Consider the following 20418-nt stretch of genomic DNA (forward strand, 5'->3'; position numbering starts at 1 on the left):
ACTCCACTGCTAATGTTACCTTTACGGCTCAATCAAAAAGGAAACCAGCCTCTGCATATCAGGTGAAATTTCTCTTTATTGCCGACGCGTTTCGAGGCAACAGCCTCTTCTTCCTGGGCAGCTGAGAAAAATGTGACATGGAATTTCCTCATTTGCATGCGCTTTTATTTCCTGCCCTCAGTGGGTCTTCGTGTTGCATGCAGGGACATGTAGTCCTGGAGGATTGTATTACCCTCAGTGGGTTCCGTGTAACATTTCATTTTCTTTGCAGCATTGTCCTTTAATAAAAAGCCCTCCAGTAGGCCCCTCGATGCCAGGCAGGCCAATTAGTTCCACATTAGCAGTGCTGATTCGCAAATCGGCAAAGTTCCATCTTGCGCAGCCTCTTTCCTTCCAAGACGGTGCGGCCCTCCACGGCAGGGCAGCCGTGTAATTAGTTTGTATCACAAAGAACCCGAAAGCTTGAGGTCGCACTCCACTGCTAATGTTACCTTTACGGCTCAATCAAAAAGGAAACCAGCCTCTGCATATCAGGTGAAATTTCTCTTTATTGCCGACGCGTTTCGAGGCAACAGCCTCTTCTTCCTGGGCAGCTGAGAAAAATGTGACATGGAATTTCCTCATTTGCATGCGCTTTTATTTCCTGCCCTCAGTGGGTCTTCGTGTTGCATGCAGGGACATGTAGTCCTGGAGGATTGTATTCCCCTCAGTGGGTTCCGTGTAACATTTCATTTTCTTTGCAGCATTGTCCTTTAATAAAAAGCCCTCCAGTGGGCCCCTCGATGCCAGGCAGGCCAATTAGTTCCACATTAGCAGTGCTGATTCGCAAATCGGCAAAGCTCCATCTTGCGCAGCCTCTTTCCTTCCAAGACGGTGCGGCCCTCCACGGCAGGGCAGCCGTGTAATTAGTTTGTGTCACCAAGAACCTGAAAGCTTGAGGTCGCACTCCACTGCTAATGTTACCTTTACGGCTCAATCAAAAAGGAAACCAGCCTCTGCATATCAGGTGAAATTTCTCTTTATTGCCGACGCGTTTCGAGGCAACAGCCTCTTCTTCCTGGGCAGCTGAGAAAAATGTGACATGGAATTTCCTCATTTGCATGCGCTTTTATTTCCTGCCCTCAGTGGGTCTTCGTGTTGCATGCAGGGACATGTAGTCCTGGAGGATTGTATTACCCTCAGTGGGTTCCGTGTAACGTTTCATTTTCTTTGCAGCATTGTCCTTTAATAAAAAGCCCTCCAGTGGGCCCCTCGATGCCAGGCAGGCCAATTAGTTCCACATTAGCAGTGCTGATTCGCAAATCGGCAAAGTTCCATCTTGTGCAGCCTCTTTCCTTCCAAGACGGTGCGGCCCTCCACGGCAGGGCAGCCATGTAATTAGTTTGTATCACAAAGAACCCGAAAGCTTGAGGTCGCACTCCACTGCTAATGTTACCTTTACGGCTCAATCAAAAAGGAAACCAGCCTCTGCATATCAGGTGAAATTTCTCTTTATTGCCGACGCGTTTCGAGGCAACAGCCTCTTCTTCCTGGGCAGCTGAGAAAAATGTGACATGGAATTTCCTCATTTGCATGCGCTTTTATTTCCTGCCCTCAGTGGGTCTTCGTGTTGCATGCAGGGACATGTAGTCCTGGAGGATTGTATTACCCTCAGTGGGTTCCGTGTAACATTTCATTTTCTTTGCAGCATTGTCCTTTAATAAAAAGCCCTCCAGTGGGCCCCCCGATGCCAGGCAGGCCAATTAGTTCCACATTAGCAGTGCTGATTCGCAAATCGGCAAAGTTCCATCTTGCGCAGCCTCTTTCCTTCCAAGACGGTGCGGCCCTCCACGGCAGGGCAGCCGTGTAATTAGTTTGTATCACAAAGAACCCGAAAGCTTGAGGTCGCACTCCACTGCTAATGTTACCTTTACGGCTCAATCAAAAAGGAAACCAGCCTCTGCATATCAGGTGAAATTTCTCTTTATTGCCGACGCGTTTCGAGGCAACAGCCTCTTCTTCCTGGGCAGCTGAGAAAAATGTGACATGGAATTTCCTCATTTGCATGCGCTTTTATTTCCTGCCCTCAGTGGGTCTTCATGTTGCATGCAGGGACATGTAGTCCTGGAGGATTGTATTACCCTCAGTGGGTTCCGTGTAACATTTCATTTTCTTTGCAGCATTGTCCTTTAATAAAAAGCCCTCCAGTGGGCCCCTCGATGCCAGGCAGGCCAATTAGTTCCACATTAGCAGCGCTGATTCGCAAATCGGCAAAGTTACTGAGGGCAGGAAATAAAAGCGCATGCAAATGAGGAAATTCCATGTCACATTTTTCTCAGCTGCCCAGGAAGAAGAGGCTGTTGCCTCGAAACGCGTCGGCAATAAAGAGAAATTTCACCTGATATGCAGAGGCTGGTTTCCTCTTTGATTGAGCCGTAAAGGTAACATTAGCAGTGGAGTGCGACCTCATGCTTTCGGGTTTTCTTTGTGATACAATATATATATATATATATATATATATATATATATATATATATATATATTTTCAAGGTACGTAGGTGTGGAGCTAAGAATGTAAATCTAAGCTTAACAATTAATACTTATCTTCTTGATATTTTGGTCTTTGGTATGTTTGGCATGATATTCTGTCAACACAATATTCAGTCAGTGATCCAGCTCTATGGTGGCAGGCTAGCCTTCTGCGATCCCCAGAAAATGCCACAATCCCAGCCGAGAAATCCCACAGCTGTTTTATAACCTGATGTGATCAACAAAAAAGAGCTTTAATAGTACTACTGCAAAAGTGGCCCCAATCACATGCAGGTTCTCCTGAGTACAGATTTGATTGGGTTGAATTTGTGTATTTCCACAAAAAAAGAGTGCTTGCATTGCACTTTTTGGTTTGTGATAAAGTTTATACTCAATGCAGCAAGGCTGAGTTGATTACGGTGGCAGGCCAATGTTCAATGTTAACCGATCTGTTTTTTATGAAATGTTACTATAAAGGCAGTAGGTCTGACATATTTATTTTGACAAGGATATTTTAAAGTCGATTAGCATTTAAGGGTGGATTGTTATTACTCTATATTACAGCCTGCTGTTTGGTATTTTATCCAGTAATATACCACAGATTACCATATGAAGCACAGGTCGGTTACCCACTGTGACACACTGTGAATATGGAAGATTTGTTCTGTTAGAATCCTTGTAGGCCCTCTTAGGAGAGATGGTATTTTGTTTTGCCAACTGTAATTTCTTTTGCTTTTCTCATTTTATGACTGTGTACCTGGTTGTTGCCTTATGAAAAAAACATGTGTTCCTAACAGTAGGCCTGAGTTGGTTGTGGTGACACGCCATAGGCCTGATTGGTGCAGCGGGAAACGTTCTGTCTGATGCCATGAGACTGGCCTGCTTAATATGTTTGTAAGGCTCTACTGAAGTGATTGTATATTGTCTATTCAACTGTAATTCTGTACTTATTTCTATTTGTATACATGTATGCGTGATGGTTGCCAGCTTATGTGCAGTTCAATAGGCCTGTATCGGATATTTTGCAAAATTGATGACTTAGGCTAGAGGCCATATCAGTTCAAAAGTTATGTCAGATTCCTTAGATGTGATCTGTTTATTACGAAAAGTTCTAACAAAGCAAGTAGGCCTGACTTTCTTATTGTGAGAAGCATATGTTATATCCAATGAATTTTAAGATCAGGATTGCCATTAAACTTTGCTAAAACCTTTAGTCAGGTATTTTGTTATACAGAATCTCACAGATTAACATGGTATGCAAAGGTTTTGGTGTTGGTGACACACCCAAACAAAGTATGGGAATAGAAGATTTGCACTATATTAATCCTTTTTTGGTTCTATGGGAAAGGATTTTATATTGTTTTCATATCTGTATCTTTGTACATATTTGTAATTTTATTCCGGCATACCTGATTGTTAGGTTTTGACAATGTTTAAGCTCAATAAAGGAGGCCTGAGCCACTAATGGTGACAATCCACTGTTAACACCTGATTGATTGCTTCAATAGAAAGAGATATTTCAGGAGCCATATGTCAGATCTTTTTAGTATGAGAAGTTACGATAAAAGGTACTAGACCTCACATATTGATTGTGAAAAGCATGTTTTAAAGTCAATAGGCATTTAAGGGTGTATTATTTTTCTATATTCAAACCTGTATAAAGGTATTTCATTACATGAAATGCCACAGATTACCTACATAGGGAATGATTTGGGTGTTGTATACCGCCTCAGAAAAACTCAGGATGTAGAAGGTTTGCAAGTTAATGATTCTTTTGAAAATCTATTTGGAAGGCCTGACAGGCTTAGCTGTCTGTCACGATCTTGTATTGAAACAAATCAATAAATAATACATACACCCACATATATAAATATATGGATACATAGCAGACCTTTGGGTGAGGCTCTCTTCTGACATTGTTTTGTCTTAGTGTCATTTAAACTCAGCTTCTATCCATGACAGTGTATTACATAGGGTAATGATTCAGTCCACATCAGTCATTCTCTCTCACAGCAGCATTTCTTTTTTTCTACTTCTATTCTTTTAATTTATCTTGCATATGTTTTTGATGTGGTGTTTTGTTTCGGTTGTGTCAAATGGTGAATGCAAGAATGAGTCAGTGGATGGATGGATGGATGCATGAATACAACGATGAGTGACAGAGTGCATGTATGATGGCTATTTGAGTGTCAGTGACACAGAAGGCACTTTTATTCATAAGCCAGACCTGTTACCATTGCCAATTCTTGAACCAAGGCCCGATGGCACCAGAGAAATAGCATGCCATAGTGTCAGGGGAGAAGAACTCTGCCACCCTATGTGACCTGTGATGCTAGCCCAAGATGAGAGTACACTGTGGCCTGTGCCAGGTAAGTTCTGACTGTAGTAAAAACTGCACCTCTGGAGTCCAGCGGTGAGCTTAGCGGGCATAACAGTTTCCCGATGGTGACACCAATTAGCGGGTGCATAATGTCATAAGTATACACAGTGAAAGTCTTGTCAAATAAGTAGAGAGAGAACCTCTTTAAAGCTTAGACAATCTCAAAGCACTACCTTTCCATGGCTGCTCTTTCTTACTCAATGTGTAGTAACCATCAGCTGCTGAAGGTCACCAAGTGCTCTTACCTTTTTTATTGAGTTAAGCCAGTAGGGCACGCACATACACCCAATGGTTTCTTGGCATTGTGACAATCAGGAGGGAGTGGAGAAAGGGCTCAGACTAATCAAATGTTTGCTTAAACAACCAGGCCTTCAAAAGTTTCCTTTACCTCACAAAGTTAGGTTCCAGCCTTATCGAGAAAGGGAGAGAGTTCCATACGAGGGGGGCAAAGTCAGAGAAGCTTCTGCTTTCTGTTGCTTGAACTGAGGGCTCCTCAGCTGGCTGACAAGAGAAGGTTTGAGTGTTCAAGCAGGAATATATCTCTTAATTCTGCTTGCTACAATGACTGGAGCCTGGTTATGAATAGATCTGTAAATAATACAAGCTGTTTTAAAAAGAGCTCTCTGTTTGACGTGGAGCCAATAAGGCTGGAGAGATATGTGCATGTCTATGAAATGTACAGATTATCCTAGCTGCTGTATTTCAAATAATATGTCATTTGTGTAAAGAAGTTGCAGGTTGCACAGTCCAATCTGTACAAAATTACCACTGCTGTAGCCTCTTTCAAAAGCCTCGGTGACAGAAGAGGAGCGACCTTCCTAATGGATTTCAATAGGCCAAAGCAGGTTGCTGTGACTGCCTTGATCTGAGTTATCATGGACAGTTGATTGTCTACCACAGCTCCTAGGTGCTTGGCAGAGGCTCCTAAAATAGAAGGGGCACCTAGCTCAGAAGGTAAGTAGGTGTTGGCCCAGATATCCGCTCTGTGATTGAGAATACATGATTGAGAATAACCAGCTCATCTTATCGGCATTTAGCTTGATGAATTTAGTGCCAATCCACTTCCAAATGAACTTCAGGGTAGACTGAAATTTCTGGTGCATTTGGGCAGTACCCTCAAGCCGGAAGATGAGCTGAGAGTCATCAGCGTAGTTGTAGAATCCACAACCATGACTAGCCAGGACTACGTTCAATGAGCAGATGTAAACATTAAACAGTAAAGGAGATAAAGCTGAGCCCTCGGGGACCTCACAGATGACGAGCTGCACTTCATATATGCTGATATTCAACTTGGAGCCTGATCTGAAAGACCGGTTGCCTTCAGACGATTCAGAAGAATAGCATGGCTGGCTGTATCGAAGGCAGCCGATAGATCTAAGAGAACTACTGCAGACACAAGTCCTGAATCCAACTCCCATCATAGATCATCAAGGAGAGAAAGCATCACTGCTTCTGTACTCTGGGCTTGGCGGAAAGCAGCCTACAAATGATGAAATAATTGTATGAATAAAGGAACCTGTTTATATTCTAAGTAACAAAACTTTCTAAACATTTGGAAGAAGTGGTATTTCTTCCCTATTGTCATGTCACTTCTCTTCTGTCTTCTATGCTGTTTTCTGTCTTACAGCCTTCTGTGATTTTCCTAGCTTCTTGCTCTAGCGTCAAGGCTAATTGTCCAAGCACACGGCAAAGAGATCATTTTCTATGTTGCTTGAGTAATAGCACTGCTCCACTGTTTTGGCTCAATTTTTTGCATCTGTGTGTGCCACCGCTGCTGCATTCAATGGGATTAATGAACATTATTTTCTAATGGCATTTTAGTGTGACCTCTGGAAGTACTCTTTCACTGAAACACTTGGATACCCAAAACAGCTTCTTGCATCTGTCCTCTTTATTTCTCCCATGTAGAGCTTCCCCAATGCTGTGCTGGACAAACTGATAACAGTGGTAAAGAGGCGGGACGCCTTTGTGAAGGAGCAGCTTGAAGAGCACAAGGTGAGTGGATGGTGGCGCTGACCGTTTGTGGATAACTGCTGGAAGAAAGGCATTGGAATTCCTTAAAGAGGAGGTAGCAGTGAGATTGTCGCTTTGAAATCATGGCCATTATGACTTCTACCTGCAGAGAACAGCAAGTTTTCCTTGTGAATGTCTCAATCATTCCCCCCATACTTCTCACCAGTGGAATCACTTGAATGATCGTATCCTTATGGGACTTATGGTTGAAAATAATGCACAGTTGTGATACCTTGTTTCTGAACTGTCTCTTGTATACCTTTATATTTCTGGAAAGAAGCACAATGCCTAGACAAGATGAAGACAAGACTAAGACATGCCCTCCAGAATTGGAAACCAAATCCCCATATGAACAATATAACCATCTCCAAGATGCTGCCGGAATCTGCAGATGTCTATAAACCCATATGCCAGAACCTGGATCAAATAGATACTATTTGGTCAAATAGTTTCTGGTCAATTGACCAGGAACTGGTGAATTGAAATGTGAGATGCCACCTGAGAAAGTTGAAAAGGTAATGCCACATTCAGCTTTCAGGCCATTTGCTAGCGTAGCCTTAATTAGGAAGTGATGATATTCTGCCCCTATATAGTGAGCCTAAGTCTCAAACTTAATTTTGTAGTATCTAAAGTAGTACCACTGTGGTACCACTTACCTGCTACAAAATACAGTTCACTGATCTGCAGGCGTAAATCTCCACCTGGATGAAGAAGTCAGAGCTGTGGGAAAATTAGGACTATCTACAACAAAATGGGAGGAGTTTAGTGAGGCATAAGGAGGGATGAAGGGAAAAGTACAGGGGGACTTTAGGGAGAAAAATTCTAATGCAAACACCCAGCCATCAAAAGAGTAAGCCTATAGCTATTCTGTAAGTAAAATATATGAAATGATGTAAGAAGCAGTTTTCAATAAAAAGAATTTATAAGAAAATAAAACAGCCTATAGCTATTCACAAACTACACTTCTAAAGTTACCACAGCCCAAAAGGCCACAAATCAGTTCCCAAAAGCTCACAAAACACTTGTAAATGTACACTGCCCACTATTGAAGTATGTTTAGCACCACACATGGCCACTCACAGGTCCTGCAGTGCTCCTATAGACAATAATGGGGGGAAGGTTTTAAAATAGCACACCATATGTAGAGGTACTTGCATAGCGCACGACTACCCGGAGGCATCTCAGCGCTTGTACGAATACCGCTGAGGAACCCTTCCTGGTCTTTCCCTGTGAAGTGCCCACTCCTAGGCACCCCCAAGGTGAAGCCAGGCATCCTAGCATTGTTGGGGCGTTGTGGAGTTTAAGCAAGCTATTGCCCAGAGTTGCAGAGTGGAACTCATGATTAGATTTGGCACCGAGGCGAGAATTATCAGGTCAGAGGAAATTGAGCCCAAGACCCGCCGAGGCAGGAATTGAACCCTGGTCCCTGGCCAGACTTCTGCATCAGGGTCTGCCGATCTAACCAATGAGCCACACTTCTCCTCTATAGAAACTGAAGTTAAATAAATTAATTTATTTTTGCTTTTAATATATGTATACATATAGCTATGTCACACAGTTTCTACCCACTTTCTTTCTCCACCCTCACAGGGGTCTGGCATTTTTCTCGGCGCGGAACCTAGCAAGTATCATACATTCCTTGGCATCAAAGTATCGAGAATAAACCAAACGCACACTCAGGTTTGTTGAGTTCCAGTGAATGTTTATTCCATCAATGTAAGCTGATCTGCCACTGATGGAATATACACATGCTGGAAATCAACAGTCCTGAGTGTGCTTTTGGTTTATTCAGGATACTTTGATGCCGAGGAGAGTGTGTGTGTGCGTGGATATATAAAAACATGTTTTAACTTATTAAAAAACGTAATTGATTAAATCTTGAAATTCAAATGTAATCTGTATTCAAATTAATTAAACAAATAACATTTAAATACATTTACTAAATATTAAAATGCTATTGAGGGTGTTTTTTATTTTTTGTCTAAAAATATTATTTTTAAATTAAATGAAAATATTTTAATTATTTACATATTGAATATATGTATTTAATTTGAGGAGTTAATAAGCTGTAATATTTTATTTTATTAGTTCTAGTTTAATGACCATTCGTTTACAGCATTATTTTACAATAAAGTATGGTAGTATTATTTTTTTATTAAAACACTGTCACTGTATCACTTTTCCCTATACTATACCATAGGGATATCTCCAACCTAGTGGGGAGATCTTTAGCTCAATGGTGGAGATCTCTTCCCTTGTGTGGAGGCCACTACCTATGTGTGTAAGGTTACTGGGAGCAACTTTGCACTTGTAAATTTAGTCTTCGTTGTTGCCACCGCCTGGTTTAATGGGGGGCAGGCATGTTGGTCTACACTTCAGTGTAAATCTAAAGTCAGAAATGGTAAATAGCAAAAACGTGCAGATTTACAAATAGGTGTAAGAGTAAATTCACTCACATATGCCCCAGTGAGGTTAGTCTTTGTGAACTGTTCTTCACCTTTCTCCCATCCTCACCCTGTACCCCTGATTGTCTTTGATCCTCAGGGGTTGCTAGCATGGCCCCTATGGTTTCTAAGAACCCATAAATCCAGTGTCTTTTTTTTATCCCTCTTAGAGATAAGGGCACTTTTGGCACTTAACTTTCTGGAAGGGGCTCGCAAAAAAATGACATTCCCTCTTATATCTCCACTGTCTGTCTTTTATCTATGTCTGTAAGATGCTGACATCACTTGTAATTTTTAGACTGGCAGGATTAGTTCCATGTATTTCCTGTGATTTTGCCAGCTGCTGGCTGCTCTCTTATGTAATTTCATTTGACATAATGAGGAGGCTAACTGGTGTGTGACATCACTTCCTGTGCCGATAAATGGTTACTGATGTCACTTCCGCAGCACCTGTGATTTTGACGAAACAACACTAGTGTGATCCTCTAGTCTCTCCATCATTTGTTCATTGATCTCTATTGCCCTGGTTTCAGAGGACCTTCAAGGCCCAGGAGATTCGAGACATTACAGACAATATGATCCTGTTCTTGAAGGAGCGCGGCGGGGAGGGTCTGCAGAACTTGGGTGACTTTGACGAACAGCACATCCACATGGCCATCGCTGATCTGTTCATTGGCGGCACTGAGACCACAGCCTCCACACTCACTTGGACAGTGGCCTTCCTCATTCACCACCCCCAGGTATGGAACAGGGTGGCCGGCTACTGGCCGCCTTCAATACTTAGCCTCTCTTGTTTTTCCACATTCTTCTCTCACATTAAATACATTCTCTGATGTTTGCTGTAAAAGGAGGTGGACTGAGGATGTGTCCCATCTGTCGCCCTAAAGTTATAGAACTGTCTGTTGGGCCTGCCACACAAGGACTAGATTTGCCTCTGTGCAGTTATGGTTCAGTTACACAGTCCATTGAAAAGACATTTTTAAACTTGTCTATAACATTTGGCCCTCTGGACAGAAATGCACAAAATATGGCAAATCACTGGCTTGGTCAGCTAAGGTCAAGCATGCGCAATTTTTGTGTAAATACATGCAGGGAAAAAAAGAAGTGAGGGTACATGAATAGGTTTTTTCCCATTTTATCTCCCACAATAAATTTTTCTGTATCATACAACCCAAATTGCTGATCGTATAAAGCATTTTATCTGTAAAATGCAATTTATTATGTACAAAGCCTATTTTACGTGTCAGTAACCTATTACCGACTCACAAAATAGAGTTCACAAGTCGCTATTAGGAAGGGGCGTGCCAAGGGCGTCCCTTCCTAATAGCAAGTCGCAGAGGATGCATAATTGTTTTGCGACCGTAATGCGGTCGCAAAACAATCGCAGTTTACCACCTACTTCAAGTAGGTAGTAAGCCAGTCGCAAACAGGAAGGGGTCCCCAAGGGACCCCTTACCCTTTGTGACTGTCAGCGAAAACATTTTTTAAGAGCATCCTATTTTCCTTTAACCCCTTCCATGCTGATGACGAGCTCAGCTCATCATCAGCATTACCTACCGTGTGCTAATTACAAAAATGCCGCACACAGCGGGAAAAACGGCCGCACGCATGCGGTTAAGGAAAATGGCCTGCATTTAACAACAACAAAAGTTGCTTTTTTACAAAGGGAACACAGACATGGTGGTTTGTTTTCCCCAGCAATCCACCATCCCTGTGTTATTGCCCATTCCCAATCGGTCGCAAATTGCTATGTGCCTCATGAATATTGATAAGGCAGGCCAATTGCTACCCATTGGGAATCCCTAATGTGTCTGAGACACATTAGTACATTTTGCAACAGCAAATGGCAATATTTTGCGACTCACAATTTGCTGTCGCAAAATATTGCAATTTGCGAGTCGCAAAATGTAATGGTCATACATCTGGCCACAGATGTACAATGCATTTTACCAGTCGCAAAAGGTCTATTGAGCTGTTTTGCAACCTTTAAAACACATTTTCCTATGTACCATCCCTATTTTGCGAGTGAGTAACCTATTACCGACTAATATAGGGTTTACGAATCGCCATTAGGAAGGGGCGTGTAAAGGGCGTCCCTTCCTAATAGCGAGTCGAACTGGTATGGATGAATGTTTTGCCATCGGGAATGTGGTTGCAAAATATTTGCAGATAACCACCAATTTAAAATTGGTGGTAAGCCATTCACAAACGGGAAGGGGTCCCCACGGCGCCTCTTCCCCTTTGTGAATGGGGGCACCAACATTATTTAGGAGCAGGCATTAGTCCCACGGAACACTGTCCACTCTAAGAAAATGAAAAGAAAACGTTTTATTTTCATTTCTGAAATGCATCTTGTTTTCCCTTTAGGAAAATGGGCTGCATTTCAAATTTTAAAAAAACTGCCTAATTTAAAAAGCAGTCACAGACATGGTGGTCTTCTCACCCCTATTAGACCACCATCCCAGTGAGTGCCAGCCATTCCCAAAGTGGTCGCAAACTGGGACCGGTCTCATGAATAATAATGAGGCAGGTCCCTTGCGACCCATTTGGTAATCGCCACAGTTTACATTAGGGTTTGCAAGTCGATAAAAATCGTAATTTGCAAGGCACAAATCCTGCCGGTCATACATGTGGCCCATGATACCTTCTTTGACTAACCATAACACCTTTTCTTTACATAAGCAACCATGGTCCCTTTTCAGTGACTTGTATTTTAGTTGTATTTTAGTTCAAGACAACATATCTGACCTTCTGTAGACCACGGGTCTGTAATACTAATGGCGAGTTACTCTTGTCTCATTACAGGCACAGGACACAATATACTCAGAACTTTGTGATGCTCTGGGTGGGGGGCGTCGACCAACCTACAGTGACCGAGAGCACCTCCCGTACCTCAATGCCACCATTTCGGAGATCCTGAGGCTGCGCCCTGTGGCACCTCTGGCAGTTCCCCACCGTACAACGCGTGATACCAGGTGACATAACCAGAGCCAAAATGTAGACCAGTAGTCAATACTATCTCTAAGTGGCTGGCATCAGCACAACAGTTTGATGCTCTCGCATAAACAATTGCACACACTACCACTTTATTTTCTAACCTCATGCCCAGTGTCACTTAGGTCTCTTTTTCCAGGTACAGATTAAGGTATTTGATGGAGGCATGAGCTAAATTAATAGTTCTAACCCTCTTGTATGTGAGCCTTTCCTACTCCTTTCTTTCCATGTAAGCAATCTAATGTCTCCAGTTAGTATTGCACATTCCTGTTTTCCTACTACCTGATTGTGCACCATTTTCAATCCATCTTTCTCCTTTATCTGTGATTTGCTACTGTATGCTTTCTCTTTAAGCTTTCTAGTGCAGTCAGATTATTTATTTAAACCCCCCCCGTACTAGTCTGTTTCCACCCCGCCTCCATATATTGGGGTTTCCAACTCTCCCAAGTCTCTACCTCCCAGTGTGAGCAACTTCCTCAATTCCCGATGCTCGGTATGCATGCCTTTACAACGCATTTGTTACCTCACATTTGTTTAGTACGCATATGCTTTTACCTCGCATGCCATTACCACACATTATTAGTCTAACTACGGTAGGTATTAGTAAGGTAACTTTAAATGTATATATGCATTTAATTTTTATGTTTTTAGGGAAGACACCCCAAACCCCCATACTTACCCCAAATGCGTGGTAAAGTCATGAGTGGTAAAGGCCTATAGGTGGTAAAAACCTATGTCGTAATAAATGCGTGGTAAAGGCGGTGCGATGTTAAAATCGCGTTGTAAAGACTGTTTCCCCATTTTTTATACACTATCTTGCTTTGTCTGATACTTGTTTCTACTTCCACTTTGTGGTTGTTCCAAGAACAAGTAAATGTGTGGAAATTACTTGTCCCAAACAGTGTAACTGCTCATGTTTACAATGAGTTTGTTCCCTACAGAATGGGGAAGAACAGCAGACCACATGGAATTCCCAGATTGGTGGGGTTTAATGCTCCTATTTAGTACCTGCCTTTAGAAGGTGGTAATTGGGAGAAGTTCTTACAGGGGCAAACCCCAGGGGTAATGAGACCAAAAGAAAGCGGGAGAGCTAGTGGAAGGAGTGAGAAGTCAGCTGATCTGAGGCAGTTCTTCTTGAAGAGGGGAGTTTCCAGTTTCTTCCTGAATTGTAGGCGGGTTGATGCGGTTCTGATTTCAGAGGGGACGTTGTTCCAGATTCTGGGTTCGTATGTTGAGAATACATGTTTTTTTGTTTTAGGCTTCTTGCTACAGTGTTTTGGTTCTAATCTGGCAATGTCGAAGCTCCATGTCTAGCGTTGACCTCAAAATATTGTTAGTTTGTTAGCGAAGTCGACAGGGGTCTTGTTGTAGATTGCCTTGTAAATGAGGCAGCTGATCTTGAAGATGATCCGCCTGATTTAGGAGATAATCTCGGTCCTTTAGCTCAAGGTATTGTGGTCAGATTTCTTCAGCACCTTGATGAGTTGTGCTACTGCAGGGAGCATGCCTTTCAGGGAAGCAAGGGTGGTCTTCATAGTAGGAGAGGACCAGGTCTTGAACTGTTCTTCTATAGTCTTCCCCTGGAAGAAAAGATTACTTTTTTTCAGGAGAGAGAATTGGAAGCAGGCTATTTTGGTCTTTTTGGCAATGTGTTCTAGTCAAAGGTTAATCCCAGGGATTTTGCCTTTTTTGTTTATTGTGGTGTGAAGCCTGCTAAATTTAAATTCTATGGCTATGACTGAATTAGAGAATGTTTAACATTGTTGGCAAACAGGAGGAATTCTTTCTGTGTGGCATTTTGCATCAGGTAGTTTGCTGATATCCATGTTTGGATGCGTTTGACTCTGGGTTTGAATCGCTGTATTTCGTTGGTTGAGAGAAGTTTGAGATAGAGTTGGGAGTTTTCAGCATACTGGTGGATCTTGATGTTGCTCTCTGCAAGAATATTTCTCAAGCGATCCTCATAAAGGTTGAAACTGGGGATGGTTTATGGTGGCGTCCTGGTGAATGCTGCTGGTGATAGGAATAGTCTGGGATCTTTTAGCTCCCATCCGAATGAGTTGCTGTCAGATGGTGATCTACGATGTGGACCACAGTAGGATTTTGCCAGCAGAGCTCTTGTGAGTGTTCAAAGTGTGGGTCAATGCTTGATGGTCGAAGGTGTTGCAATCTGTGGTGAGGTCTTGATGGAGCAGGAGGCAAAGGCTGTTGATCACGTTGCGGACAAGGGCATCATCCACTACTTAGACCACTGGTGTTTCAATACTGCAGTGTGGTCTGAACTCCCAATTGATAGTCTTGAAGCAGTTTATTCATGCTAAAAGGGCTTCTGCAGCTAGTGGCGACTGCCTTTTCGATGATTTTCCAACAAATGGGAGGTAGCAAGGTTGGCTGGATCTAGTATAGACTTTTTAATTGGGGGAGGGCCTGTCCGGTCCTGAGGCTGTCTGGGAAAGTGCCCTCGCTGGCAAGAAATTGGCAGTTGAGTACAGGTGACAGTGTGTGTGACAGTCAGGGTAATGTTAGGTCTGATTTTGTAGATTTTCTCCATGAAGCAGTTGAGAGCATTGCACATGCTGGCTGATGATGGAATAGCCAGGTTCTGGGATGGAGTTTGTGCACACTTTAATGACCATGACGAGGGCATTGCTTTTGTTGATAAGGTGATTTTAACTGTGGTGATGAAGAAAATAGAGTTAGGTCACAGTGCTTTGAGAAGGGTTTGGTCCTTCTGGCATTTTGATCTTCTCCATTTCTTCTCCTGTGTTTATATGACGCGCTTGATTTCGGTAAGGTCTTGGAAGTACCAGGGTGCGGATGGGTTAGGCTTGAAGGCACATGTCCAAAGTTGCATAGCTTTCCACTTGATGCTTAAGAGTGGTGTTGTAGATGTTGAGAAGGGTGTTGATTTCCGTTGAGGGCCAGAGTGACTGGGTAGGCTGATTAGTTCTTCTTGGATTTCAACTAGATGGATGTCTTGTGTCACTGAGATTTAGGAAAGGGGTTTGGAATTTTAAGGGAGGAAGGGGGAGATTAGTTCTAGTAATCGGTAGCACTGAATGCTTACCCTTGTGGCGGATGAGGCACTGAATGCTTAAACAAGCAATGGACGAGGCTTTGCTGTTGTTGTAGACAAATTCTCATGAGACTTTGCAAGCTGAAATTATCGTCTGGTAAAATTAGTCTGGTCTTTCTGCAACACGGAAAGCCAACTGAGGAAACTCAGGGCCATCCTTTCTCAGGCAGAGCCATCCCCCACCTGGGAATACCACTCTGCTTGACTTGTAATCATGCTTGGTGGGCAGCTGATTCCTGTGTCCACATCAAGTCCACCAAAACATGTGAAATTCCTGCCTCTCCGCTACCGTTTGTTTACAGGATTGTATTGTCTCACGTTTTGTGTCCAATGTCTAGTAACCTAGTGTGTGGGCAAATTTCCTGCTGGCCTATCATACCCCAACCTTATGCGCAGTTTGCTGTTTTACTCTAACCTCAGTTTCCAACTACCTGCCTTTTTGTGCCTTGGTTTGTATATAATTACCAAAGATTCGCTCATTGCTGTGCAACGAGATTTCTTGCTTTTCACTACCTTATGTGCAATATGCTGCTTTTCCCAGGCATGTCTGTATTGTGTCATGTTTCCTTTTCTTTGAGTGCAATTGCATGTGTTTCCCTGCCCTCCCTTCCAAATTGCTGTTTTCCCTTCCTCTTCATATAAATTATTGTTTTCTCTTGTTTAAAGTTTCCTTCCTTTTCTTTGTCATTCTGTAAAATTTCCGCCTTTTCCTCAAACCTTCTGTGCAATTTGCCATTCCCTCCTAATCTTTAAGTTGTTCTATGTGTTATACATTTTGTCCCAATACCGTTTTATAGTGTGGACTTTCTTCATATTCCATACTTTGTTTTATTGTTTTCTACTTTCCCCTATTCTTGTCTGCAATTTGCAGATTTTCCTTACTTTTCAATTTCTAAATTTCACCCTTTGCCCGTTTGCAATTTCTGATTTTCTTTACTATTGTTTACAATCCTTTACCCCCGCCACCTTTTTGCATGCTATTTTTTTTCCTTGCTCTTATTTTACAATTTGCCAATACTCTCTACTCTTGTGTAACATTTTCTTCTGCTCAGATGAGTTCTCCCTGCCTTGTGGGGTACCAAAGGACTCCTCCCTGAGCCCTACCTTGTTTAACCTCTATGTGACCCCCCTGGCCAAGATCATCAGGCAATTCCGTTTCACAATTTTGTCATACGCTGATGACACACAGATTGTGGTATCGATGTCCAGCAGTCCAGAGGACACTGCAGAACGTTTCAATCAGTGTATGTCCCTCATGAATAACTGGATGGGATTTCACTGTTGAAAGCTCAACGGAGCAAAAACGGAGGTACTCCTGCTAGGCGCTGACACATCTTTTTGGGTACAAAACTGGTGGCCCTCTAGCATGGGTGCTGCCCCTACTCCAGTCCAGAAAGTAAGGAACCTTGGTGTTATCTTTGACAACAGGCTGACCTTCCAACAACAGGTCAATAAAGTTGTTTCGTCAGTATTCCTTACTCTAAAAATAATCCGTAAAGTACGTCCCTTCGTTCTGAAGCGGTAAAAACGCTAGTGATAGTCCTAGCCCTGTCCAAATTGGACTACTGTAATGCACTATACCTAGGCCTTCAGAAGCAACATATGATTAAACTTCAGCGAGCACAAAACGCTGCCGCCAGACTACTGTTAGACACTCCCAAATTTCATTCTATCTCCGCAGGTTTGGAAAAACTCCACCGGCTCCCTGTCAAGAAAAGGATAGATTTTAAGGCCCTATGCTTAGCATATAAAGCTGTACATGGAAACGGACCTACTTTCCTAAAACAGCACCTCACCTGGTACCATCCCTCAAGGCAACTGCGCTCAGCACAGAGTAAACTCCTCCAGACACCCAAGTTCAAGAGAGCCGGTTGGGAAGGAAGAAGCTTTCTCCTGGGCACTGTGAGGCTTTGGAACCTGCTCCCGATGTATATCAAAAGCTGCCCAACACTCCTCGGTTTTAGAAAACTATTAAAGACATGGCTGTTCTCAAGCTAATGCACCCCCCCGGTCTCCTCTGCTGCAAAGCGCCTACACGCCAGAGGGAAATCGTGTGCGATATAAAAACCAATTCAAAAGATTTTCTGATTTTCCGCACACTGATTTAGAATTTTCCACATTCTCTATCTTTGGTTGTGAATTACAGAATTTCTGTACTCTTGTTTATATTTACCTATTTTCTTCTTTCCTTTTGCATGATTTAATGAACGTCTTACTCTTGTTCACTATTTTCCACCTTTCCCTAAATTTCTGTGCTTGTTCCTGATTTTCCTGACTCCTACCCTTGTTTATAATTTCCCAATTTTCTTACTCTTGTGAACAATTTCCTGATTTTCCCTACTCTTATTTTCAGTTTTGTACAGTCCCACATATATGTGGTATTTTCTGAGTTTCCTTCATCTTTTTTGCAATTACTAATGTTCCTCAATTTGTGTGCAATCTACTGATTCCTTATTCTTGTTTTCAATTTTCCACTTTCTCATGACACTTGCATGCAGTTTCCTGATTTTTTTAATCTTGACTTAAACTTCCCAATTTCCACCTACTTTTGTATGTGTTTACTGATTTCCATTGCTCTTGTTTACAAATGTCCACTTTGCCCACAGCCATGTGTGGGATTTCCTGATTATACTTATTTTTATTTACAATCTCAAACTTTTATCCTTGTGATTCGTTTTTAATTTCCCACCCAATCCTAGAAATATTTGCACCTCCTACTTCCCCAACTGTGGTGTCTGGAGGATAACAGGACGATTCATCCCCCCAAGGTATCAGGGTGCGGGGAAGACTTGAGTGGTCTAAGGATTCATGTGGGACCCAAGCTATCCTGGTAGTAGTAGCAAGTAGTTCCAGTAGGTGGGGAGGTGTCAGGCGGTCAGGTGGTTGTTGGCATTGTGGAGATATCAGTAGGTTTGTGCTTTCCGCAAACTCCATTGAAGGCATTCATGGGGTCAACTCCAGTGGTCTAGACTTATCTGGGTCCAGGAAGCAGTGAGGAAAACTCCAACAGGTCCTGGGCGTTGAGTGTGGTCATGGGGAAAATTTCAGCCAGTCCAAAGAGCAGGTTGGGACTCATGTCCATACATGGCATCACCACCATACTGCCAGTGTAGCACATTCTGATTGGTCGGTTTATGTTACGCACTCCGTAAAAAAGAGAAAAGACATTTAAACTGGATTCCTCTTCTGCTTCTTCCCATTCTAGCATTTCAGGCTATTTGATCCCAAAGGGCACCACAGTGATCCCCAATCTTTATGGGGCCCACCACGATGAGAAGGTATGGACCTGCCACGCTCTCTTCCAGCCAGGTATGGTGATGAATAAAAGAGCAGCATGTTACAGCAGCTTTTGCAACAGCGATGCATGGGAATAAGGGCATTGCATGATTGATAGCTTTCTAAGGAGCACCCTTCAACAAGGTAACAGCAAAGCAGAGCAGCTGAGTCAACAGTAAGATATAGTAGAATAGCTACGCTAATAGCGATGCACGACACACTGGCTTGGTAGGGGCGCTAGGGCAACGAGCTGGCATTGTACAGCAGCTGGGGAAAAGGAATGCATGAACCAGTTGCTTTGTACCTTAACTAGGGGAAAAAGATAGCATTGTACTGCAGTCTGGGTAACAGCAATGCATGAAAATAAGAAGCTATTGTCCAACGGACTTCCCAGTGAGAACACTATGTGTGGCAGCGGAGTAACAAGAAGGCATTGTGTGCTTGCTGAGATAATGAAGGCATTGCATAGCTCCTGTGATTACAATACATTAAATTGTACATTTGCTAGTGTGCTTGGAAGGCATTGATTGTACTGGTGTTAGGACAACAGGCAGGTATTGTACAGCTGTTGGAATAGCAAAAAGGCACTGTACAGCTATTAACATAACAAGAAGTACTTTTACGCCTTCAGCTATAACAACCAGGCATTGTGCGGATTCTTGGTTTACAAGAAGATATTGAATGGCTGCTGAGATTACAAGAAGACATTGTGAGGCTGCTGGGTTTACCATAAAATATTGTATGGTTGCTGAGATTACAGAGAGGCATTGTATGGCTGCTGGATTACAAGAAGACATTGTACGGCTGCTGAGATTGCAGGAGAGTGCTGTATAGCTGCTGAGTTTACAATAAAATATTGTATTGCTGCTGAGATTACAGGAAACTGCTTCACTGGTGCTGGATTACTAGAAGGCGTTTTCCAGCTGCTGGGGTTACAAGAAGATGTTGTACGGTTGTGAGATTACAAGAAGGCACTGTACGGCTGCTGGCTTTATAGAAAGGTATTGTATGACTGCTGAGTTTACAGGAAGGTGCTGCACGGTTGCTGGATTACAAGAAGGCATTGTACGGCTGCTGAGATTATCAAAAGGAATTGGCTGCACAAGGATAGCAAAAGGTCATGGTGTCACACTTGAAAATGAATCTTAGTGACTCCACCTTTCTTACAATTTATCCAAGTATTGTCGGAGACTGCAAATATTACCCTTGCCAGAAGCCTTTTTCAGAGTGTAACTGTTGTCATAGTAAACATAGTTTGAGTATGATGACACTTTTTGCTTCCAGCCTTAGCAAGAAGCTGTTATGCTCACCCTGTTGGCTGAACAGACTTCCAGTTCATTCCCTGATAGACTATATCAATTCCACCCCACCCCCCAAAGTTGCTGAAGATACACCTTTCAGAAATGTGTGAATTCCTTCCTTGGATTGTATATGCCCCTGAATTTGATCAGGAAGTGCCTTTCATACCAGTTGTGATTTTAAAGTAGGGCTTGCAATTGTCCACATACCTTGAAGATGTGCCATGAATCCAGTGTGCAGCAATGCTGGAGGTATGTTCACACTGTATGAACAGGCCAAGAGCATCTGGAGGAGCTGGAACTGAGTGTTAATTGTGATAGTTTCATGGGTGGGCGGATTGAGTAGGGTATCTTTTTTTTTTTTTACTTTTTCCAAATTTTTATTGGCAACTCAAGCAAAATCACGTTTCAAAAATAAAGCATTTTTAC

General features: G+C 42.6%; 1 protein-coding gene across 1 annotated transcript in view; it reads left to right on the plus strand.

Annotated features, from left to right (window-relative positions):
• Nucleotides 1-20418, plus strand: part of CYP21A2 (cytochrome P450 family 21 subfamily A member 2) — an 82686-nt gene that overhangs the window by 52037 nt on the left and 10231 nt on the right. Inside the window, exons 6-9 of the mRNA XM_078641483.1 lie at nucleotides 6797-6883; nucleotides 9879-10085; nucleotides 12151-12320; nucleotides 18621-18724. Coding sequence (XP_078497609.1) covers nucleotides 6797-6883; nucleotides 9879-10085; nucleotides 12151-12320; nucleotides 18621-18724 — 568 coding nt within the window. The remainder of the gene's footprint in view (nucleotides 1-6796; nucleotides 6884-9878; nucleotides 10086-12150; nucleotides 12321-18620; nucleotides 18725-20418) is intronic.

The sequence above is a fragment of the Lissotriton helveticus genome, chromosome 5_1 (genome assembly GCF_964261635.1).
Source record: "Lissotriton helveticus chromosome 5_1, aLisHel1.1, whole genome shotgun sequence".
NCBI classification, from domain to species: domain Eukaryota; kingdom Metazoa; phylum Chordata; class Amphibia; order Caudata; family Salamandridae; genus Lissotriton; species Lissotriton helveticus.